Source organism: Schistocerca serialis, chromosome 4, assembly GCF_023864345.2.
Source record: "Schistocerca serialis cubense isolate TAMUIC-IGC-003099 chromosome 4, iqSchSeri2.2, whole genome shotgun sequence".
Lineage (NCBI taxonomy): Eukaryota > Metazoa > Arthropoda > Insecta > Orthoptera > Acrididae > Schistocerca > Schistocerca serialis.
The window spans coordinates 474,904,330-474,929,960 of NC_064641.1; the positions used below are offsets into that span (position 1 = coordinate 474,904,330).

Consider the following 25,631-nt stretch of genomic DNA (forward strand, 5'->3'; position numbering starts at 1 on the left):
CACAAGATGTGCAGAAAAAGCTACAAAATCCGTCCTGAGCTGAAAACAGCCATTCAGGAGGTCATAGACAGCATTGATGTTCTGACACTTCAGCGAGACATGCAGAATTTCGCTATTCGTGTGTGCCACATAATGGCCAATGATGTCAGGCATATCAAACATGCCATAACCTAAATCTGAATATTTGCATGACGTTTAAATGTTGAATAAAGTGTGTGCACGCCGTAGTTTGTAACTAATTTACGTCTTTTTCATATATTTCAATAATTGTCACCCTTTAAAAAGAGAATAAAAGCTTTCGAAATGTGGTGCTACAGACGAATGTTGAAGGTTTGATGGGTCGACCACGTAACTAATGAGGAAGTACTGAATAGGAGCAGAAAGACAAGATATTTATGGAACAACTTGACCAAAAGAAGGGGTCGGTGGATAGAACACATTCTGAGACACATCATGGGATCGCCAATTTAGTATTGGAGAAAGTGTATGTGGTGGGAGGGGGGCGGGGGGGCGGTAAAAATAATAGAGTGAGACCAAGAGGCGAATGTTGCAAACGGATTCAGAAGGATGTAGGTTGCAGTAGTTATTCGGAGATGAAGAGGCTCGCACAGGATAGATTAGCATGGAGGGCTGCATCAAACCAGTCTTCGGACTGAAAACTACCGCAACAACACAACATTCCAATCTGAGTTTTTCTCTACAGTTTTTACCCCCTACAGCTCTCTCTAGTACCATGGAAGTTATTTCGTGATGTCGTAGCAGATGTCCTACCATCCTGTCTTTTGTGTCCTCGAAGTCTTTCGCGACGATATGTCTGTATGAAATCTTCTCGTTTTGCAGGCCGCGTCAATTCCAATAAAATTCTCGAGCTTTCGATGGCTGTCTCCACATCATCTTCACGAGTAAACCTACTGAATTCCGGGGCCGGCCCGTTTTTCCTCTTATATACCCATGATAACGGCCGCTGGCACCAATCAGGGAGGGCCGAAACGGCGAGTGCGCGGAAAGTGAGTTGGGCAGCTCATAGCAGCTCCGGCCCGCTGCGGTACCGAGTGACATCTGGTGGCGCGAGAGGGCGGCGCCACGATTGAAACCGCCGCTCCCGCCTCCCTACAAGCGTTAAGTACCCTTCGTTGCTTCCTTTCGACACCCAAAGCCCGCCACCATGCCTTACTCAGTGTGTTACCCTGGTCCCTGTTATAATTGTCGCTGTTCATTCTAATCTGAGCGGCCTCTTTTATAACGGAATCCCGATATATTGACGCATGAGCCAAGACTCTCAAACTGTATTTTGTGTCCGTTTTCCAGGCAATGCTCAGCTATGGCCGACTTGTCGAGCTCCCTTTGTTTAATATATCTCTTGTGGTCGGTACAACGTTCTGCAACAGCTGGTGTGTATGCTGAGGGAATTGGATTAGGCAACGAGACACTGAAAGTAGTAAATGAGTTTTGCTATTTGGGCAGAAAAAATAACTGAATACAGTCGAGCGGAGAGGATATAAAATGTAGACTCGAGATGGCAAGAAGAAAATTGTGAAGAAGAGAAAGTTGTTAAGAAGGAATACTGATTTAAGCGATAGGAAGTCTTTTTCTAAAGGTATTTGTCTGGAGTATAGCCATGCAGGGAAGTGAAACATGGACGATGAACAGTTCAGACAAGAAGAAAATAGGAGCTTTTGAATGTGGTGCTTCAGTAGAATGCAGTAGACTAATGAAGAGGTACTCATTGAAATTGAGGAGAAAATAAATTTGTGGCACAACCTTACTAAAAGAAGGAATCGGTTGACTGGATACGTTCTGAGAGATCAAGGGATCAACAATCTAGTTTTGAAGGGAAATGTCTGTGTGTGTGTGTGGGGGGGGGGGGGGTTAAATATTGTAGAGGGATACCAAGAGATAAATAAAGTAAGCAGATTCAAAAGGAGGTAAACTGCAGTAATATCCGGAGATGAAGAGGGTTGCGCAGGAAAAAGTAGCATGGGGAGCTCCATCAAACCATTCTTCGCACTGAAAACCACAACAATATCGTTGAAGTCAATCGGTCGCAGAGTTATGGAACATGTTCTACACTCAGATATTGTAATATTTCTAGGAACGAAAATCTCATATTTAAAAATCAACATGGAACAGGAATCTTACCATCCCAGCTATCTCTGTTTGTCCGTGAAATCCAGAGGCTCCTAGGCGACGACGCCCATGTTGACGTCATGTTCCTTAACTTTTCTAAGGGATTCCATTAGTTCCGCAGTGTAGTGTAGTGAAGAAGATACGAGTTTACGGAGTATCGCATCCATTTTGTTGGTGGATTTAATACTTTCTAGAAAATAGAATTCAGTGCGTTTTTCTTAACAGAATGAAATCAACTAAGATTTCTTCGTGAGTACTTCAAGAGAGCGTCATAGGGCAGTTACTGTTCGCAGACGACGATGATGATGTCTGTAAAAAGGTTTCCAATGCCAGAAGACGGCGAAAACGCAGGTCGGCCAGCGAAAGATTGATGAATGAAGTAGAGACTGGCAGTGAATTCAGAACGTAAACAAATGTAACGTATTGCACGTAACCGGGCGAATATGCCAGTTTAATGTTAAACTGTGCTACTAGTGAGAAATCATTGGAAATGCTAAGAACGGTAAAGTATTGGGAAATAACCGTCCTTAGTGACCTAAAGTAGAACAACCTCACAGTATTAATTGTAGGAAAAGCAGGTGCCAGACGGGAATTCATTGGAAGAACTTCAAGTAAATACGATTCGTTCGTGAAAGCAGTGAATTAAAAAACATTTACTTTTGAATGCATTATGGGAACAGCAGTGATCAATGTCTTGTAAATAATTACTATTAAAAACAGTCTTGATCACGATTTATTTTACAAGGTGACCGGTTTCGACCACTACTGTGGTCATCTTCATACCATTGAGTAGGAACCCCTTTCTGTTGGAGAATCACAACTCAAAAAAACATTTCTTAGACTGATTCTTGCGTATTGTTCATCAAACTGGAACCCTTATCGGAACGTATTAAAAGAAGATATGGAGAAGATCAAATGGAGATCGGGGCCTTTTCATTATGTACATCAAAACCACTCTTCAACAGTAACCGAAACATTCAGTTCTTTTTTTTTATGTAAGGTCATTAGTTGTTTCATTTTAGACCATACTTTTACAAATCTCAAAAAATACGTTTTTAATTCAGTGAAAATCAAATTAAATCGACAGTAAATCTCATAAGAGAAGGTCTTTGAATACAAACAAATCACTGAGAGATTTACACATAATGATATCATAAGTGAGATTGTAAAATGTCAGTTAGAAAAGGATGGCTCAATTTTTAGCGTAACAAACTAACTTCAAGGTGTCAGAAGAAACTGGGAGAGGACCCATAAAAGACGTTTTTCTAACATTAAAATGTATAACATGAAGGAAGATGATGATAAGGGTACAGTAAGCTCACAATTATGGTTTTAGGCAATATGCAAAGTGGAAAATCTGATATTTACTTTTTGACTGGATGTATTATCTGATAGCAGTTTGTTTAAGATCAACATTATAATAGTCTGTTTAGAAACATGACACGTAATAATTAGAAATGAATCAATGATGTAGAGATCACACAAAAAAATTACGTGAAATTCGAGCATAGACTATGAAGGAGAAAAATCGCAACCTCATTGACTCCATCTGTTTTGAGCTAAAAAAATGGGTTCTAACATATTATTTCCATATTGTTTCATATATAAATAATGGTGCGATGACTGACAAGACTCATTTAAATCTTGATAACCTGCCATTGTAGCAGCAGTAGCCGATCTAATAACTACGCCAGACACTTGTCTTATATAGGCGTTGCCGACCGCAGCGCCCTATTCAGCCTGTTTACATACACTATGTGATCAAAAGTATTCGGCCACCGCGGAAAACATACGTTTTTCATATCAGGTGCACTGTGCTGCCACCTACTGCCAGGTACTCCATATCAGCGACCTCAGTAGTCATTAGACATCGTGAGAGAGCAGAATGAGGCGCTCCGCGGAACTCACGGACTTCGATCGTGGTCTGGTGATTGGGTGTCACTTGTGTCATACATCTGTACGGGAGAGTTCCATACTTCTAAACATCCCTACGTCCACTGTTTCCGATGTGATAGTGAAGTGGAAAAGTGAAGGGACACGAACACTGAATAAGCATACAGGCTGACCTCGTTTGTTGACTGACAGAGACCGCCGACAGTTGAAGAGGATCGTAATGTGTAATAGGCAGACATCTATCCAGACCAACACACAGGAATTCCAAACTGCATCAGGATCCACTACAAGTTCTATGACAGGCATGAGGTGAGAAAACTTAAATTTCATGATCGAGCGGCTGCTCATAAGCCACAGATCACACCGGTGAATACCGAACGACGCCTCGTTTGGTGTAAGGAGCGTAAACATTGGATGATTGAACAGTGGAAAAACGTTGTGTGGAGTGACGAATCAGGGTACACAGTGTGACGATCCGATGGCAGGGTGTGGGTATGGCGAATGCCCGGTGAACGCCATCTGCCAGCGTATGTAGTGCCAACAGTAAAATTCGGAGGCGGTGGTGTTATGGTGTGGTCATGTTTTCCATCTAGGGGCTTGCACCCCCTTGTTTTTTTTGCGTGGCACTATCACAGCACAGGCCTGCATTGATGTTTTAACCGCCTTCCTGATTCCCACTGTTGAAGAGCAATTCGGGGATGGCGATTGCATCTTTCAACACGATCGAGCACCTGTTTATAATGCACGGCCTGTGGTGGAGTGGTTACATGACAATAACACCCTTGTAATGGACTGGCCTGCACAGAGTCCTGACCAGAATTCTATAGAACACTTTTGGAATGTTTCGGAACACCGACTTCGTGCCAGGCCTCGCCGACCGACATCGATACCTCTCCTCAGTGCAGCACTCCGTGAATAATGGACAGCCATTCCCCAAGATACCTTCCAGTACCTGATTGAACGTATACCTGTGAGAGTGGAAACTTTCATCACGGTTAAGGATGGGCCAATACCATATTGAATTCCAGCATTAGCGATGGAGGGCGCCACGAACTTGTAAGTCATTTTCAGATAGGTTTCCGGATACTTTTAATTACATAGTGCATATCTGTATTTAAATACGCATGCCTTAACCAGTTTCTTTGGCGCTTCAGTGTATATTCACCAACTGCAAACAGGAATGCCCTGTAACTTCCGCAAATACTTGTGTCTGCCATGTTGACAACGCAATGAAGGTCCTTATATAAGAGCAGAAGCCCTGATAACGACGCTGGGACCTGAAAATGTGCACCGTCGTAAAAAATCGCAACGGCAAAAATGATTAATAAAAAGTAATGGAAGTTTGGGAATACATTTCTCTAGGTAACATACTTAAATAATTAACATTGATAGATCACAGGTTAATGTAAGCTCAAGATATGCCATTACAAATGTGTAATCTCCAGAATGTTTAATGCAAGCACACAATCGTGCATGCATTCTGTTGTACAGATGTCAGGTGTCAGTGTGTCGGATGGTTTCCTTGCCACTTGCACTTGGTCGGTCAATACAGTGACAGTAACTGCTGTTTGTGGGTGCCGCTAAGTTGTCGTCCCATGATGTGCCACATGTGCTGGATGGAGGCAGATCTTACCATCCAGCAGGCTGAGGCAACATGTCGACACTCCGTAGAAGGTACTGGATTACAACAGCGGTTTGTGGACGAACTTTATGTTATGGGGAAACACCCCCTGGAATGCTGTTCTTGAATGGCTGCACAAGAAGTTGAATTACCAATCTGATGTACAAATTTGCAGTCAGGTTGCGTCGGATAACAATGGGAGTGCTCCTGCTGTCATGCGAAATCGCACGCCAGACCATAACTCCAGGTGTAGGTCCAGTGTGTGTAGCACGCAGACAGACTGGCTGCAGGCCATCAACTGGGCTCCTCGTAACCAACACACGACCATCACTGGCACCGAGACAGAACCAGCTTTCATAAGAAAACACAACAGGCCAACATGCCCTCGATCGACACTACTGAAGTCGCAAATGGCAGTGTTTGTGGTCTCTGGAATACACGCTACAGGGTGTCACGTTCGGAGCTGCCCTGGAAGTAACTGATTTGTAACAGTTTGTCGCGTCACTGTGGTGCCAACTGCTGCTCAAACTGCTGCTGCAGATGCAGAACGATGCTCCAGAGCCATACGCCGATACGCTGGTCTTCCCTCTCGGCAGTGCCACGTGGCCGTCCGGAACCCGGTTTTCTTGCGACTGTACGTTCTCGTGACCACCGCTGCCATTAATAATTTACAGTGTCTACATTCCTGCCAATTCTTTCTGCGATATCGCAGAAGAAACATCCGGCTTCTCGTAGCCCTATTACACGGCCTCGTTCAAACTGAGTGTTGTGTTGGTAATGGTATCTTTGCCGCCTTAAAGGCATTCTTAACTAACATCAGTTCACCACGCTCAATTCCAGTTTCTTTGGCGCTTCAATGTATGTTCACCAACTGCAAACAAGAATGCCCTGTAACGCTCAAGACAGGAACAACATGTGCTTAAAGCAATCTTGAATGGCATCCTCATAGTGACGATACTCGTGTCATTCTTTGGTGACTAGCGTGAATTTGTAATAGACACCATCTTTTAGATGTAGATACGCACCTATCAGCTTTCGTGTATGTCGCCCAATTCCTTCTTGATGTTGCGCTGCCGGCCGAAGTGGCCGTGCGGTTAAAGGCGCTGCAGTCTGGAACCGCAAGACCGCTACAGTCGCAGGTTAGAATCCTGCCTCGGGCATGGATGTTTGTGATGTCCTTAGGTTAGTTAGGTTTAAATAGTTCTAAGTTCTAGGGGACTAATGACCTCAGCAGTTGAGTCCCATAGTGCTCAGAGCCATTTGATGTTGCGCTTTTCCTTCAGTCAATGTATACTGGCATATTAAAAACACTATAAAGAAAATACAGACTGATTTTATTATTAAGTTTTCCATTTGTTATAACTTTCTCGGTTTGCCAAGAATAGCTAAATGAGAACTACGAAATAATTTTGCTAGTTGTGATACTTTAGACTTTGACGGGAGTTCTTCGCAAAGAAACGACTGTCCAGGGATCGTGGCGTATAAGTAGTTACAAGCGCACACTGTTACGCACGAATGACTAATATTGTCGGCGAGCATGCCAAGTAAAGTTGCTGCCTCAGAAGTCATGCAACGGCTTCAGGTGACCGGTGGTGTAGAAAAAATTCCAAGCGATTTGCTGCAGCATCCCAACCAGAGCCACTATATTGATTTGAAACATTAAGTTACAAACGAAAGAAGGTCTCTAACTGAAAGAGAAAATGAAACAGTGTAAATTTGTTGAGAGAGACCTTTCACACTCTTGCGTCACTTGAGAGGAAGCTGTGCGTGTCGCGTCGTTTGTGAGGCGAGCAGTTTGCGGCCCCTTACCGTCTCGCATCATCATGACGGTCTCGGTGGTGCCGGAGCCCAGGTACCCGTGCGCCATGAGCACTGTGCGCCGCCGCGGGTCGTAGTCCGTCTGCTCGACAGCCTCCAGCCGCAGGTAGCTGCGAGGGTGTGCCCTGGAGAAGAAAACAATGCAGCTCACTTGAAATGTCAAGGAAGACAGCGGAGAAAGTTTGAGGCCATTACATTCTGCAAGACGAGTTTATAACCATGTTCTAGTCGCTCAAGAAGTTTTCTGTGTGAGGGTACTGTAAGATTTTTGCCCGAAATTTATCAGCACACCATACTAAGCCGTGATTGTTTAGTCGTAAATCTGTCTGTGTGTGTGCCAAACCAACATATGTTATTACTCTGTATATAACTGAAATTTTTAAATCAAACATTTAATATAGTTAGTTTAGAAGTACTTTACTGCTAATATGAGTCCTATTGTAATTTTGAATTCGTATCCTCGCAAATATTTTAGTGGACAGAGTGGAAACTTTCAGGCATTTGTTTAGCAACCTGTATTCACTGTTAAGTACGGGAAAGCAGATATAGGAAACAGAGCCAACATGCCGAGTGAAGCGTCCTGGGGTCGTTCTCTAAAGGTCACACGCGGAGGATTATAACAGTAGAGGAAACTACTGTGTATTTCTTGGTGTAAGCCATTATCCTGCTTAGGTTGTTGTTTTATTCTGGAACGAACAGTTTATTTCATAATTTAGCAATTAGCTAATGTCACCCCTCTTGGGCATTATGGAGCACCACAGGAAGAAATGTTATGAGAGATGGGGTGACAAAACATTTCCAGACTACCACTGTAATACAGGTTGGCTATAATTAAACTTCCCCTGCTCGAGGCAGTGTAAACGGAAAACTATTTACAGTATGTGCACCCAAATTCATAGAAATGACGTTCAGACTGTGCGTGCAGGATTTGCGTTGTTACTAGTGATACTGTCATTACTTGCCGTTGGGAGCCGACTCTGGCACGGCGAAGCAGGGTTGAAACACAAGCACCAGTATAACAGTTGCAGACAGTCAACACACGTTTGGACAAGATGAGAAGAAGTTTACTCGTAAAGGTGTTTTATCAAAACAACAACAATAATGCTACTGCTTTTCGCGAGTAACGAGGCGTAAGGCGCTGATGACCATGCAGTTAAGCGTCCCACAAGCCAAATATCATCATCATCATCATCATCATCGAGGCGTTAAAGAAATACTGACAGCGCTCTTTCAGCACCGGGTTTGAGGAACAGGATTCGTAAATTCCAATTAACTGGCGATTTCGGAATTGCTCCTTGGATACGCCGGCAACCAATTGCGGCACAAACTGTTGACGAATTTACCGTTACCATGGCTGAGAACGCAGGACGCAAAGTGCGATCATCAAGCAGTACGCGAGCTGTGACACTACAGCTGAAGATTCTATGTAAATGGAAGGGAGATCACTGCTGTCTGCTGCAGCGGGACCTTAAGCGGGAATCGGCGGCGTCGAGCGAAAATGTGTGCCGGACCGGGATTCCAACCCGGGATCTCCTGCTTACCAGACTAGTGCGGTAGCCACTGCGCCGTCCGGGACACAGAGTTATCGCCACTGCACGGACTACCTCGGTACGCCTCACGGCCGATCCACATTCCCACCGAGCGCCACCTATTCGCAATCGCTGTCCATTATATTCCCGTTCGCTACTCAGAGATCCCCACAGGAGGTCGTACGCCTTTCGTGCATACGCAATGAAGATAGTGGATCCATTGCCCAGCCAGACTTGTCAGTTATAAGAACGTGTGGTGTCTCTTCCGTCGAAGGAATATTCATATAGCTGAACATTCCATGGACAATCGCTCTGAAATTGTTACGAAAAATTGTGAAATGTAACTTTAGTGCGGCTCCAGGCTGTCGTGGATACAGATGGTCGTCACACTGAGCAACTTTTGTAGCCAGGAATGTAAAAGTTGCACTCAATTAACAGATGTTACCCACTCGTGTGTATATTAAAATATGTTACTTTTAATAGTTTACTCCTTATTTCTGTTCCGCGTGTCCTTACAAATATTTTCACAAAATTTCAAAGTCCTACGATCACTCTTTTTTCGTGGGGTACTTCTCAAGTAACGAAAGTTTAGTTAAACCACCCTGTACACCAAAAAGGATTTGAACTGGAGCATTAGAATCGTCGGAGAACAATCCTCAACATTGTTGCCATTATCGGTATGTCGTACGGGGAAGTACAGGCAATCCTCCACATGCGCCGTGTTGCTGCCAAGTTCGTCCCCAGGCTGCTGATTCAACACAGGACCAGAATGAACACCACGTGAAAATCTACCAGGCCGACCCTCAGTAACCCGTGGATGACCCCTCCTTGCTGTGGAGGATCATTACGGGCAGTTAAACATCGAAATTTTATGTAAATCTAAGGTGATGGAGGCTGGGGAGGGGGGAGAGGGGGGGGGGGGTAGCACGGAAAGGAAAGGGTCTACTGGTGTTAGCTGCATTGTAACTGTACACGGAATCAGTGGCGAAGAGCGAAAATGTGTACCGGACTGGGATTTGAACTCGGAATCTGCTGGTTACGAGGTAGTTGTGTTAACCACTGCGCCACTCAGACAGTGTTTGTTACAATTGCACGGACCATTTCGGCGCCACGTAGCGCCACCTGTCCACAGTACCCGTCCATGTCCTCCACGCTCGCTTCTTTGAGATTCCAGCTGGAGGCCGAAATTAAATGTGCACCTGCACTGAAGGTGGTGGAATCATAGCCCATCGTCACGAAAGGACAGAGACCACGCATTCATATAATTTATTCACCTCGATAGGTAATGAACGCACCACCTTCAGTGCAGATGCACAGTTATGTTCGACGTTTCAAAGTACCGACTGTCTCTACACTGCGGATAGATGAATCTAGGTAGAAATGTGGGTCGGCTGGGAGAAGCGCCGAGATAATCCGCGCAATTGAAAAAAACACTGTGTGCTTATGGCGGTGCCTTGTAAGTAGGAGATCCTGGATTCGAATCCTATTCCGGCACACATTTTCATAGTTCCTTCCCTCCCGTTTCTTTTCCGTTCTCCCACCTCCACCATCAAATTACATAAAAATGTATTGCAGCTGCGGATCTAGCGTGGTGTCTGACACCACGCATTCACATAAACGTCAAAAGTTGCCACCACAGCGGAGTTCCGGTCTTGCGCCCTTCCAAAAGAAGACTTCAAGGTATACCACACAGTTTAGAGGAGCGACAATTCTACGATCGCCAACTACTTGGGTTATCTTATTTCTAAGTTTGATTTTTCTCATAATTTGTTTTCTTTAAGTATGCTTTCGTGTAAGGACCATGAAGATAAAATAAGAAAAAAATATGGCTCGTACGGAGGTAACAGAGCGTCGTTTTTCACTCATTTTGTCTGCAAGTGGAACAGGAAAGGAAATGACTTGTAACAGTAGAAGGTACTCTTCGCCATGCACCGTACAGCACCTTGCGGAGTATGTAGGTAGATGTAGGTGCTGGTGTAGGTAGTTCACTTGTTGATTTTGCCTTGAACAAAAGTAATATGTTTAAGTACAATATCGAGGTGAATGAAGAGTGAAATGTGAACAACGCAAGTAAAAATATGTAGATTTCAAGAGGCATACGTAGTGAGTGGGTTTGACTCCCTGTCGAGCACACTGTGTTAATGAGACAGGGAATTTTATGACTCTTGCTAGCCAGTGTAGAATAACAGATAGGGAACTCCGTCACAAACTCTCTCAATAATGCCGAAAATTCTGTAGCATCTCATTGAATACATATGAACCTACAACCAACAGTTTCAACTCCCATTTCATATGATTATCCTAAAAAATTATTTTCTGTACTATTTTCTTCTCATTTCCTATCCTGACCCATGTGTCGTCATAAGATTTCATGTTACGTAGTATACTTAAGCAGATTCCTGTTGGACTCCATATTAATACCATGATCAAATTGGATATAGTTTCAATGTAGTTTCTGCAGTAGTAGGAAAACTTAAGCAATGCTTATCTTAAACTCATTGCATAAACTGAAAACATGTCTTCATAAACTGGTTAGATTAGCGTTCCGATTACACATATCTGTAAGACGAAGCCAACGATGGAAACGAACCAAGTACATGTTGCTGCAGTGAGGAGCATCAATTACATTCGAGAGATTGTATAAATTTGACATAAACTTCTGAAAGTTCAGTAACTGCACTAGAAACAACATGCAAGCTACGAAAGGAGGAGTTTTCTTTGAAAAGTGAGGTAAAAGAAAACGGAGTGCGACTTTTAAATAGCTTATTTCCTCATATGCTTCATTTGAGTGTTGCTGGTTACTGGAAAGATAAACAAACGCGTAAAACATTTTGAAATTGCATCTGGTTCTAACAAATGTACAGCGAGTAATTTTTCATTGTATGTGCACTTTCAGATACAACTATTTACTTTAAGCCTGAGTAATGGTATAGAGTTCTTAGCACTATTAAGCGCCTCCGTCTAAGCTTCTTATTTCTCTCATGTCCACACGACCGTTAGAACGAAAAAAGTTCCATTAACGGTGGCGAATAAAAGGTTCGCAGTATGACGGGGGAACCAATTCCAGCAAAATATATTTTAAGAAGTGACTAGAGGATTTACTTTATCGATAATAAAAATAAGCAACTGTGATCGGCGTAGCTGCTGCATTAATAACGAAGTGTCCGCATTCAGCGCAACCTATATTAACACTTCAGAGGTACACCGGTAGCTACGTACTTTCGCCGTTTTCGCATGATTTAAGAGACCGGAAGGCCGCCTTAATCCGAGCACAACTTCGCTTTCTTCGGGTAACATTACACCTATTAAGGGCACAGCCGGGTAAAGTGTGTGTGGTGCGTGGCGCTCACGGCAGCTCCTCTTTTGGGGCGACTTTATTACCGCTTTCGCACCCTCATTAGGAGCGCAAAATTAAGGAAATGCACTGCAGCGTTGCATTAACACCGTAACAAACAATAAAAACGGCCATTTCGTGTAACGGCGTCCACTACAGGTCCATGAGGCTCGGGAAAAACGGTTCGTTATCTATGATAATGAAGTCGTTACTCCCAGCTGGAGCACGAAATGCGTGCTTTAATACAAACGGCACGTCTGAGTTTTTGCTCTTGTAGGTCTTCCCCGTGCCGCCCTTCCACCACCATTTGTACCACACTTTCTTCGTCAGAAATAAACATCACAAATCACTAAAGCGGTAATAACTTTACTCTCTGCTGTTTTTGCCCAGCTTACCGGACAGAAAGTGAGGGCGTTTCAGAAATCATAGATAGGACGATCGGACCACTACAAACTTTTTTTTTAATCTGCCAGCCTAACGATGCCAGTGTACGTACTAACCGATCGCTACATTAATGTCATCTGTAAGTGGATCGACTATGACATCACGGATCCAAAGCGAGTCGTATTTAACTGAACTTACGTCTAAATTTTTCGAAGATCGATACGTCCAACTGTTCCAATGTTCTCTCGCTTCCCCCCCCCCCCCTTACGGCACATGGCGGAGGTTACCTCGTACCACTAATAGTCATTTCATTTCTTGTTCCACTCCCAAATAGAACGAGGAAGAGACGGCTGTCTATATCCCTCCGTATGAGCCCTAATCTCTCGTATCTTACCTTCGTGGTCCTCAGGTGGAGTAAATGTTGGAGGCAAAAGAATTGTTCTGTAGTCAGCTTCAAATGCCTGTTCTCTAAATTTTCTCAAGTGTGTTTCTCGAAAAGAACGTCGCCTTCCCTCCATGGATTCCCATTTGAGTTCCCAAGCATCTCCATAACGCCTGCGTGTTGTTCGAACATATCAGTAAGAAATCTAGCAGCCCGCCTCTCAATTGCTCTGATGTCTTCCTTTAATCCGACGTGGTACGAATCCCAAACACTCGAACAGTGCTCAAGAATAGGTCGCACCAGCATGCTGTATGCGGTCTCCTTTACATGTGAACCACCCGTTCCTAGAATTCTCTCAGCACACCGAAGTCGACCATTCACCTTTCCTCCCACGGTCCTCACATGATCGTTCTTTTTCATACCGCTTTGCAACGTTACGCCTAGATATTTAAAAGACGTGACTGTGTCAAGCAGGACAATAATAATGCTGTATCCAAACATTGCCGGTTTTTTTCTCCCACTCATCCGGATTAACTTACATTTTCTACATTTAGAGCTAGAAAGGAAGTAAAGTTAAATCTTGACGGCAGTTTGGCCAGTAGCGAGGAAGAATCAACACAGTAGCAGAAGTGGGAGACCTTGTTGAACGAACGATGCAGGGAGCAATTTTTACGGGAAATCCACTGTATGAAATTGGACATTCTAGTCCCATGTGATCAAAGATAAATCGTAAACGTTAGCTCCTGTTCCGCGTTTGGAATCCGCCTGACGCACACATAACCACAACATTTCCTGACGAGAACTGTACGCAAATACACCGCCTGGGAAAAATAACTGAAGCCCCGAGAAGGGGAGGAGGAAATCAGATGAAAGGAGAGGGAATGTGATGTTACTGCAGTGATTACAAAATCTGATCAAACTCGCAAAGAACTTGACAGTATGAGCCCGCTTATCAGTATGGCTTTGAACTCACTCTGGCCTGCATGCATGCGCTGATTAGCTTTGAGAGGTGTCGTAAAGCCGTTGTATCCTCCCCTGAGGCAAACTAGCCCACAACTGTTGTGCCCGTCCTCGATATCTCGAATTTGGCAATGGAACGGAGTTGACGCCAGAAGTGATCCCTCACAAGTTCTATGGGGGACAGGTCTGTGGATCTTGCTGGGCAGTGAAGTACCTCAACATCAAGTAGACAGTCCATACGGACAAGAGTCATGTGTGGACGAGTATTGTCCTGTCGAATACCTTTGCATGAGAAATAAGATATGAATACTCTGGATGTCCGTGAAGCACCGTTGCGCCGCCCGAGTTCCATTATGGCTACCAGCTGTCATCTGAAGCCATACTACTCGTCTCACCACGCCGTAATGCCAGGCTGTTTGTCATGGCGTGTCTCTTCAAAATGCTGGAACAGTAGTACCTCTCTCACGGTCGCCCTATGCTCACCGACACCAGTCATTCAGAACAGCCTGCCGCTGTGTCCAAGCGATTCTAGGCGCTGCTGCTACGGTCGCAGTTTCGAATCCTGCTTCGGGAATGGATGTGTGTGATGTCCTTAGGATAGTTAAGTTTAAATAGTTCTAAGTCTGGGGGACTGATGACCTCATATGTTAAGTCCCATACTGCTTAGAGCCATTTGAACCATTCAGGACAGCGCAGAACTGCTGAATCGCTGAACACAATGCGACGACATTCATCAGTAGACCACACTTCCCGATCACGACACCACTCCAAATGCAGCATTTTGTGTTGTGGTATCAACGGCAGCCTGCTGCTATTCTCCAACCAATGGAGTGGGAGTACTCAAAATTTTGCAAGGCAGGGGCAATGTTGAAGAGTTGCTGTATGGTTGGTGCACAAACGGCAACGCTCCTTTGCAATGGTCAGATACGGTCAACTGGAGTCTTGACTGCGAGTGTGCCTCTCCTCAGGTTCCCACGCAGTCCAGCACTGGGCCACTGTCACACTCTAATCGTCCCTACACGACTGGAAAATACGCGATTCGACCTGCCGGTGAAATGGAGACCTACAGTAAGGTTCTTTTCAAACTACGTCATTTGCTGATAACACTGTCTCACAGGATTTCGCGGCATCCCCGTGTTCTCCGCACTTACCTCTCATTATCTGAAGCTGATAACGCTCTTAGATACTTTACGTGGCCCGGTACCAACACTATTCAGGAACACCACCAATGAACTCTTTTGACTGTTATACCTGTCACACAGAGTTACAAATCTAAATATTTACATACCCACCGATGATACATGTGCATGTAGGAAATTAGGTTGACGTCCGACCCGGTTTCCTGTTTACTTTCTGGGTACTTCAGATTTTTTTCCAGACAGTGTATATCAAATTATTCTGACGGAAACAGAACGCAGCGAGCTCGAATCACCTACTTGTCCTCGTGCTTCCCATTTAAGTCGACGATGCTGGAAACTTCACCAGCAGAGGCACAAAACCTCCATCTTCAGGAAAAATAGACTTGCTAGAATTGTAGCTCTTCTACATCAGGATGAGAGACAAGGGAACTGACATGTTTCTCTCCTCAAGACGGGCCAGTGCCTTTCTGGATTGATCGAAATTCGTGCTCTGATAAGTGCGGACTAAATTCGGTGTGAGTCAATAGATGCTAAATTCAAACTTTATGGTAGATTGAAACGGAGTGTCGGATCTTGATTCGAATCGGAGACACCTTTCGCGTGCAGCATTCTTCACAACTGAACTTCCTATGCACGACTCATGACTCCTCCCCTCTCGCCCGCACGGCATTTCTCTTACCAGCGCCACTCTCCTACGTTCCAGATTTTCTTTTTTTAATGTGGAAAGAATCCTCTAGGTTGAGACTCACTCGTTTCTCCGCCTTATGCTTTCTTGTAGGTTTACACAAACATAGCGTTGTTAGCTCTATGTTCATGTACGTATGTCACCTTGGCAATAGTAATTTTAAAGCGGTGACGAGTATAGAATGTTGTTCTTGCCTCTGTTCACTGTAACAGACCTGCATTTCCTTCAACCCACAAAGGACGACGATGAGAATTTAAGATTATTACAGTACGTACTTGAAAATGGTTAACAGCTGAAATCAGCTGATCGTGTAAATAACAGTGATTCTATAAAAGCCAAGATGGAAGACAGAACTGTCTTGCAATCAAGAAATGACGCTGCATTAGTGCATTCTCCATTTTATAGAAAGTTACACATAATTTATCATGTTGAGACAATTTTATTGACATTGGTTCTGTTACTTTTGTACATGGCTGTCATGTTTTTCCATGCATTTTTGGTTACGTAACACAAGTTTTTCCAAACCATTGTTGCACCAGGTCTGGTCCAGTGCTCGTAGCCAGCTATTCACGCTGATGTGACTTCATCATCGGTGTTGAAGTGTTTACCCCCAAGATGACATATGAGTTGGGAGAACATGTAAAAATCACTTGGGACAAGACCTGGTGAATAATGAGGATGCAGGAACATTTTCCAGCTATATCTTTGTAACGCCGGAAATACATATCCTCCATTTCCATCTATTGTGCTATTATTTTCTTTCCTTGCTTTGTTACCTCAAGATATGACATTTCTGTCTCTTTGTATATTGTAATTGTTTTACTATTTGTATATTTATGCATTTATGTCGATGTATAATTGGTTTGTTTCGTAAATATTATTTGTATTTTTACGCTGGGTCTTGCCTAGGGAAAACTGCTATCGAACGATTACGTCGATAGGTCGTGTGAAGAATCAAAGTGTGTAGGATCTTTGGTAGTGTTAACTCTGCCGCGTGGAGCGCGGGCTGGGCAGTGGGAGTGTGGCGGGAGTAGCGAGTGGAGCAGGTGTGTTGTGTGACGCTCCCGCGAGTTGCCGCGCTTTCGGGGTTTGGCAGCATGTAATTGCGCTCGACTTGCGATGATAGTTTCTGACATGGTGTCGCGGACGGGAAGCATTAGCTGGCGCACATCAAGAGCCCGTTTCGTCTGGTGACCGTGTCGAGAAGAAGGCGCGCCAACATCCAGCTTCTGCAACAGCGACGGCCGACAATGAGTGACTGTCGCCACCTCCTCGATCGACGGCTTCAAACCTTCAATCAACCAACAAGGAAGACTGGAAGCAAGTAAAGTTTCAGAACTGTATGGCAGACCTCAGCTTTTCAAATTGTTCCATTTGTCTCGCAAAATTACAGCAACTTAGCATGAACCTTTGTTGCTCATTGTCCCAATTGCATTGCCAAGCAGGGTCCCTTCCTTTTCCGAAATGAACCCGAGTGTCGTTGAAATTCAAACGCCAGCATTAAAATAATATAATTAGATTTCACTGCTTTAATTTCAAAGTTCAGTAGCTGGCTACAATATTTAGGTTACACGAGCACAAATTTAGAGTGCGAGTTTTGTTAGCATATTTTAGCTTACCTGTGACTGCAGCTCAGCTTGGTACGTACTAAATTTTACTATTGTTAATAGTTCAGAATCATTTAATTCAAGTTCAAAGTTAAATCTCTCGTTTCTAAATTGCGTAGAGTCAAGTTGCTTTTGAAATGATTGTTGAGGTAGTCCAAGACTAACCGTATTTTACTGGATTTCGATGTGCTTCAGAAAGAAAGCTCACTATTAACTTCAGTCACTAAATTAACTTTCGATTTTCCGGTTTTATTAATTCTTTTGCTAAATTAAGTCAGAGTGTAGCGAAATTTATTACTTCTGACAAACTTTCAGTTTTCACACTACACGTGTCAACCTTCAGTTGCCACGCTTCTAGTGCTAATTATATGTGTAATTACCTTTCTTTTTCAGTTACTATAGTAATTGTCCTTAGGACTGGCGACCGTGATTTCCCCAAATCTCAAATACCTAATTACCGCTAGTTAATTGTTAATGTAACGGCTGCACATTTACCTTCTTTATTAACTTTACCCCTTTTCAAAATTAATTTCCACCAGTTTCATTAGCACATTTCCTTTCATTTAGATGTAACCCTTTCCTCCCTCTTTACCGACAGGTTAACTTCGGTGACGATTGCTTTTCCAAAACTCCCATTAGGTACACGCGGTTTAATTTTTCACTGTCATTAAGGTCGATAAGTGAGGGGGGAGGTTACATCTTCCGAGCTACGCGTGGATTATTCGAGCTGCATGACGCCGAGCATTGTCATGAAGTAAGTAACCAAGACGTTTTCTTTTGATGGCAGTTCGCAGATTCCTCTAGATATTAAGACACCTCTCTGCATTCATTGTGTTGTTCCGAATCAGGTGGTGAACGAGTAAGACGCCCTGGTAGTCCGTAAATATGGGTGCCATAACTTTCCCTGTCGGATAAGTGACCTTTACCTTTTTTGGGACACTTTCGATAGCTTTCTTCCATGTTGTGTCTCAGGGGTCGAATGATAGGCCCAGCTATCACCCTAATTTCGATGCGCATACAGCCATCGCTACACACACGGGTTATCTCCCGATGTACATCGACAGTGGTTAGTTATTTTTCTGCGAAGAAACGAATGTCGGAGGGCAGCTCACAAGCCGAAGCACTTTGTAGTGTTGACTAAATGCTAATTGGTAGCATACTGGGAAGATGTTGCGGTATGCTTTATAAGCCGGTTTGAGCGTTGTCAAAGTATACCAGTCGTACTCTTCAGCCCTTACAGGTCACGAGTGCAGCTTATTTCGCAGAGATTTAGAATAAGGAGTGTGAGGAAGCGACTGTTACCTTCCAAATACGTCTTGTACTACGGGATGCTTCAAAAACACCAATCCGAGTTTATAAGACTATATATTCCACTTGATAGAAGACAGAAACGGAGAGTAAACTTTAACTTACGCATAGGGCTATAAAGTTTCATTTTCAAAAGAACCATCCGATTTTAGCATGGTATTTTTTCCACACGCATGCACCTGTCACTGTGGGGGTATAGGATTGCGTTTAGGGTCAAAATTCTCTTTAATCCTTCACAAATGTTCAGTATCTCCACAGGACGCACGACAAGCATGCAAATGAAAGTTCAATTCGTTCCACAGTCCTGCGTACCTGGAGTTTCTGCATTCACAGCAACGTCGCCGTTCATGTAAAGTTATTGCAACGAGAGTCACATAGCCGGCGTCTTTCGTAAACCTACATACAGAAAAAAATAAGTTACCGTGACAGCAAGCGACCTTGGACGCCAGTGGTGTAACGCAAGAGCTGCACACCTCTTACGGCCATTCCATCGCTGAGGCAACGAGGAGATGCAGTGCGGCATTATCTACGAAAATCACGCTGCACACTTGTGACTAAATTGCACAGGTTGCAAGGGAGTACGCAAAATTCCTCTTCCTACGGTGTTATCGCCATCACGATTCAATGCGAATGCAAAAATTCGCCCCAAGTTTCCGCATTCATTTGTACTGACCAGTGTCTCCAAACCTTTCTGGGACCATTACCCCAGATAGTTATCGGAGATAGGTCAACCATAATCAACGTAAGTATCCAACTATCTAGAATGAAAAATAATTTTGTCTCAACACTTTTATTTTTGAACAGACGAAAGATAAGTGGTACTTAGTTCTTTTAGATGTGTTACACGGTCCAGTCACATATATGTGACCACAGCCTACGTTCAACTTCGAACTGCACTCACAGACGGCAACAGGTAGCACACGCGGTGCAGGGCACGCAGGATAATTCACGAGAAATGTTACACAATTTGTGAGATGATTCTACATGTGAAAATAAAGCGAAAAATTCCTATGGTAATGACTAAGATTTTCGATCGTTACAGAATTGGAGCAGGTTCAAGGCTACACACATCTGTGAATGAATCTACAGACAAGTGTGAATATTACTTACTGCAATGCTGTGTAGGTGCTATAGTGGACAGGATAATGGTCGGACAGATGACTGATCCATTTTACAAAAGGATTGGGGGTTCTCGAACAGATGGCAGCGCTGTAACATGGCACCAAGCCAACAGCTGCTTGCGTACCCAGTGTGCAATCCTGGATTAAGTAAGTGAGCAGTCTTCAGGACATGCGCACTTTTGGAAGACGTGACACTAGAGCAACGACGGCAAACGTACCCGCAACATGATGGATCACCGATTCACTGTACCAGACAAGTATCCCACTATCTGAATAACACATTTCCTTGACGATGGATTGGACGTGGAGGACCCATAACTGGCCTTCCAGATCATCCGATCTAACCCCATTAGTCCTCTGTTCATAGGGCTGGTTAAAAGGGTATGTGTACGTTATGAAGTTCGATTCATGTGAAGAACTTGTCGCTCGCATCACCGACGCTGATGCCCGCATGAAAGCCTGCCGAGATGATTTTTCATGTGCAACACAACACCCCCCCCCCCCCCCCCAACGCATTGTCAAGTGTATTGAAATGGATGGGTGACATTTAGAGCACTTCTTGTAGAATGGATCAGTCATCTGGCCCACCGTTATTCTGTCCATCACAGTGCCTACACAGCATTTCCGTAAATAATATCCACGGTTGTCTTCATAATCATTCGTGAATGCTATAGTCTTCAACCCACTCCACGCCCGTAAAGATCGAATATCGCATACATTATCATAGGACATTTTCGGTTTGTATCCACATGTAGAATCACCTCAAAAATTATGTGACATTCCTCCTGAATCACCCTGAATAAAGCGTATCGGGAGCGCGTGGATAACAGTGCTAATGCGGGAACACAGCGATTTACCTCACGTCAAAAAGGATGTTATCATTGGTTTTTGCGTTTTGGGTCATGGGTGGAATTATTTCCTAAACGGCTACGTTTGTAAGCTGTTCGCGTGCCGCTATGGTTCAAGATACCATGGACGGTACTATCTAAAACCGCCGTGGAGAGAACTGTACAGCACCGTGAGCCATAGACCCATGAGCCATAGATGACAGGGCTGAACGGCGACTGCGGAGGTTAATACGGGCGAATAATCGTGCAACTGTGGAGTAACCACCCAGACGGATCAAGGGGCTACCAACAACGTCTGCTCAACGACCGTTCGGCGAACGTTGCTGCTCATGGGCCTCTGCAGCAGGCGCCTGGTTCGTGCACCCATGCTGACTGCTGCTCTTCGGTGACAAAGGCTGGAATTTGCAAACCAGTACCTCAAATGGACGTCCACTGAGCGGTGGCAGGTGGCCGTTCCGGATGGACCACGTTTTATGCTCTGTCGGGCAGACGGTCGTTGACGAGTATGGTGTGAAACGTCTGAAAGCAATGCTCTCGTCACTCTGAAAGGCACAATGAAACAACTCTAGTGAGCATTTGTCCTTGGGGATCATATACACCAATACATTTTGTTTGTTTCTCCTCAGCACAATGACGTCCACCAGCAGGCAATGCAACGTGTCATATAACTCGCTGTATACGTGTGTGACTCGAAGAACACCAGGGCGAGTTTACCTCACTCCCCTGGTCACTAAACCCCTCAGATTTAAGCTCAATAGAGAATCTGTGGAACCACCTCGAACGTGGTGTTGGCGCCGTGTACCCTCGACCGAGAAACCTGGCACAGCTGGCCATATCCCCGTCGGCACCTTCGAGCACCTCACTGACTCGCTTCCCGCACACCTCGTAGCGGTACGCGCTCAGAAATGTGCTTATTCAGGCTTTTGAAAGGGTGGTCACATTAACGTGCCGTCCGCTGTGGCCGAGCGGTTCTAGTCGCTTCAGTCCGGAACCGCCCTGCTGCTACAGTCGCAGGTTCGCATCCTGCCTCCAGCATGGGTGTGTGTGATGTCCTTAGGTTAGTTAGGTTTAAGTAGTTCTAAGTTCTACCCTAGATGACCTCAGATGTTAAGTCCTAAATTGCTTAGAGCCATATGAGCCATTTTCACATTAACGTGACTACGAGTGAGACAATTGGTACTGGTTATCTTTAACACCTTTTTTGTATTGAATGATAAAACAATTCTCAGTGGATTGCGAGTACTACCTACAACTCCTCTTCAGAAAGAAACAATAACTATCCACAGTGAGACTATACAATAGTTGAAACTTCATGGCAGATTAAAACTGTGTGCCGGACCGGGACTTGAGCTCGGGACCTTTGCCTTTCACGGGCAACTGCTCTACCATCTTTTTTTTTTATTTGGTTTTATTTTGTTCGTTGTTGATCGTTGTGTTTGGTCGTTGCGGACGTCACATGACATCCGTTCAAGTTCGTTGTTGATCCTTGAACAGCTCTCTGACCGAACACGCTGAGCTACCGTGCCGGCTCCATCTGAGCTACCCAAGCACGACTCACGACCCGTCCTCACAGCTTCAGTTCTGCCAGTACCTCGTCTCCTACCTTCCAGACTTCACAAAAGCTCTTCTGCGAACAATAGTTGTCATACATGCTTCCTCTGCGCTATTCCTTTCCTTAGTGACACGTGCTTCACCCACACCCTGAATCCCGTGCAGTATACTTACTTTGTAAATCAATAAACTACTGGATGTCTTACTTTTCAAGTCTAAAATTTGGAAGATTTAACGCTGACAGTACTTTGTATAAGGGGTGAGCAAAAAGTATCCGTTGGAGAGGGTTTCTGTAGCGTACGCGCAGCGTAGTACGGCCCCCGACACGGGTACACAAGCACCGACGTTTAGGCAAGGGCGTCAGTGTGCCATTAGTGTCCCAGCAACGTGCGTGCGTTACAGGCGACGAAAGCTGATGCCGGCACTGGGAACCCGAGACGAAAGCGGCGACGATGCGGTAGTGTCATCCACAATCCTCTCGTTCAAAGAAATTGTAAAGCCAGTTGGAAATGTGACGCACTGATTACTGCGAGACGGGGTTCTGCTACTTCACGGTAACGTACGTCCGCATATCGCAAATATCGTAAAACAGAAGCTACGTCGACTCAAGTGGGAGACACTCGAGCACCCGCCTTATAGTCGTCTCCCCATGCGATTGTCATCCCTTCAGTCCCCTAAGAAAAGTCTCTAAGGGCCGGCAACTCCTGTCGGGCGAGGATGTGCATCCGGCAGTTACTGAATTTTTCACGCAGCAGGGCACGGTCTTTCACCAAACTGATGTCTTTAAGTTGTGCGTCTGAGAATTCATTGCCTCAGTGCTCACTGCGATCTTGCCTGATTAGTACACCGATTGTGGACTCTACGGTCTTTGAACGGAAAGTTTTTCATCGTCCCTCATAGTGACAGCAAACTGGGTCGGCCGCCAGAGCTCCGTGGCTTCGACGTGGACTGGTCATTAGACGTCTACTGAGTAGCATAGGCAAAAGGGACATTTCAACTCTTCTACAGCCACCCAAGCCGACTGGTGGTGATGTTATTGTCAACTGGAAACAAGAAGGAACGACCAGACCTCACGTACAGACGACCAGGGACCGTTGAGCATTGCGGAGATTGGTTGTAAAACATAGCGTGAAATCAGCGGAAGGAATCTCTCGTGGGCAGTAATGTGCTCCCATTAGTTCAGCTACCACATTGACTGTGCACGGAGATTTAAGAAAGGAATATAAAATGGTCAAGCTGCTCCTCGTATGTCACACATTTCTGTATTCAATCCCCAGCGATGTTTGAGGGGCTGTGAGCAGCGACGACACTGCACAGTAGATAACTGAAATCGAGTGATTCGGAATGAGGAATCACTCAGATCCTTGTGGCAACCCGATGCAAGCCTCTGAGTTTGGCGAATGACTGCAGAACGTCACTTTTCATCATGTGTAGTGCCAATAGTGAAGTACGGAGGAGATAGTTTTACGGAATGGGCGTGTTTTTGGTGATTCGTGTGTGATATCACTGTGCTTAAGAATATGCTAAATGTGGACGGATGAAATGGAAATGGAAATGATGTCCCATGCTTCTTTACAGAGCGTAGGGGAACGACGCGGGACACCCGCACCGCTTTACTAGGCAAGGACCTAGTGGAGGTGGTTTGCCATTGCCTTCCTCCGACCGTGATGGGGATGAATGATGATGATGGAGACGACACAACAACACCCAGTCATCTCGAGACAGGAAAAATCCCTGACCCCGCCGGGAATCGAACCCGGGACCCCGTGCACGGGAAGCGAGAACGCTACCGTGAGACCACGAGCAGCGGACAAATGTGGACAGATACCAACACAAAATTTACAGCATTGTGTACTGTGTACTGTAGAGGAACAATTCTGAGAGGATGAATGTTTTTATCTGTATGACAATGTATCCTGTCATAAAGCAGCCAATGGTTTATGGACAATAACATTCCTGAAACGGACTGGCCTGACCAGAGTCTATATTTGAACACAGTGGAACACTTTCCGGATAAGAGAACGTCAATTTCACTCCCGACGCCAGATTCCTATATTAGCGTTCTCTGATTTCGGCTGTTGAGGCATAATTGGGTGTCATCCCTGCACAGACAGTCAGACGCCTCACTGAAAGCGCTCCCAGGTCAGTGCAAGCTGTCATAAAAGAGGAAGTTTCAAATATCCCGTATTAATGTCTAATAATAGCTGTCCAGATACTTCCATTCAGATGATGTTTATCGCAGAGAAATGACTTAGCCACAACCGCACCTAGTAAAAGACAGTTTAGCAGTATGAGGGCCATACTGGTAAAGGCTGTGAGGGTAGACACGCGCGTCGTGAATGGATAGTTCAGTTAGTAACGATATAGCAAAGTCAAAGCTCCCGTTTCGAGTTCTAGCCTGCACATAACGGTTCATATGGCTCTGAGCACTATGGGACTTAACATCTGAGGTCATCAGTCCCCTAGAACTTAGAACTACTTAAACCTAACTAACCTAAGGACATCACACACATCCATGCCCGAGGCAGGATTCCTCGGCCACTCCGGCCGGCGCCTGGCACATAGTTTCAGTCTGCCACAGATATGGATGCATTTTCTACTGCCTGATTTCAGATTTACACTTTGACACTAGTGTTATTAAAATCGCTGATGAGTTTGAAACGTTCTTCTCGTTAGAACCTACTACGCTAATGGTTATGCTGAAAAGTAAAGTCTCCGAATATTTTATGTGCAGCCCTCCACCGTTAGAGAGCTCCGAATTGTAGCACGTGACATGCCGGAGCGTACCGGAACTATGTCGTGGTGTGGGAAACAGCGCGCTGTAGTCGAGCTTCGAGTCCGTCCACAAATGCAGCACCCCCTTCTTCAGCATGACAACGCCAGACCAAATAATAGCTCTGCGACATCTGCAACTATCCCGTGCATTGGAAGGAAGAAACTGGAGGAAGATAGGGTTTAACGTCTCATCGACATCGAAGTCATTAGAGATGGAGCAGAATGGGCGAGTATATCCGGCGTGCCCTTTCAAGGGTACCATCCCCGTATTTTCCTGAAGCGGTGTAGCAAAATCGCGAGCAACCTGAATACGAATGGCCGGACGCTGGTTTGAACCGTCGTCCTCCCGAATACGAGTCTAGTGTGGTAATTACTGCGCCACCGCGCTCGGTCCCACGCCTTGTCTTCACTGTCATCGATCACACACCACAGTGTGCCGAATTGGCCCCATCCGATTCTCATCTGCTTCCGAAGTCTAAAGAACACGTTCGTGGACTTCTGTTTCACAAAGATGAAACGGTGCAAGCAGAAGTGAGCTTGTGACTCCGT

The 25,631-nt window shown here is 44.9% G+C and overlaps 2 protein-coding genes across 2 annotated transcripts in view; one reads left to right on the top strand and one right to left on the bottom strand.

Annotated features, from left to right (window-relative positions):
- Positions 1-25,631, top strand: part of LOC126475150 (GTP-binding protein Di-Ras1) — a 1,323,975-nt gene that overhangs the window by 266,778 nt on the left and 1,031,566 nt on the right. The gene's annotated exons all lie outside the window — the stretch shown is intronic.
- Positions 1-25,631, bottom strand: part of LOC126475149 (pancreatic lipase-related protein 2-like) — a 429,898-nt gene that overhangs the window by 101,635 nt on the left and 302,632 nt on the right. The window contains exon 3 of the mRNA XM_050102764.1: positions 7,451-7,584. Within this exon, the coding sequence (XP_049958721.1) occupies positions 7,451-7,584 (134 nt within the window). The remainder of the gene's footprint in view (positions 1-7,450; positions 7,585-25,631) is intronic.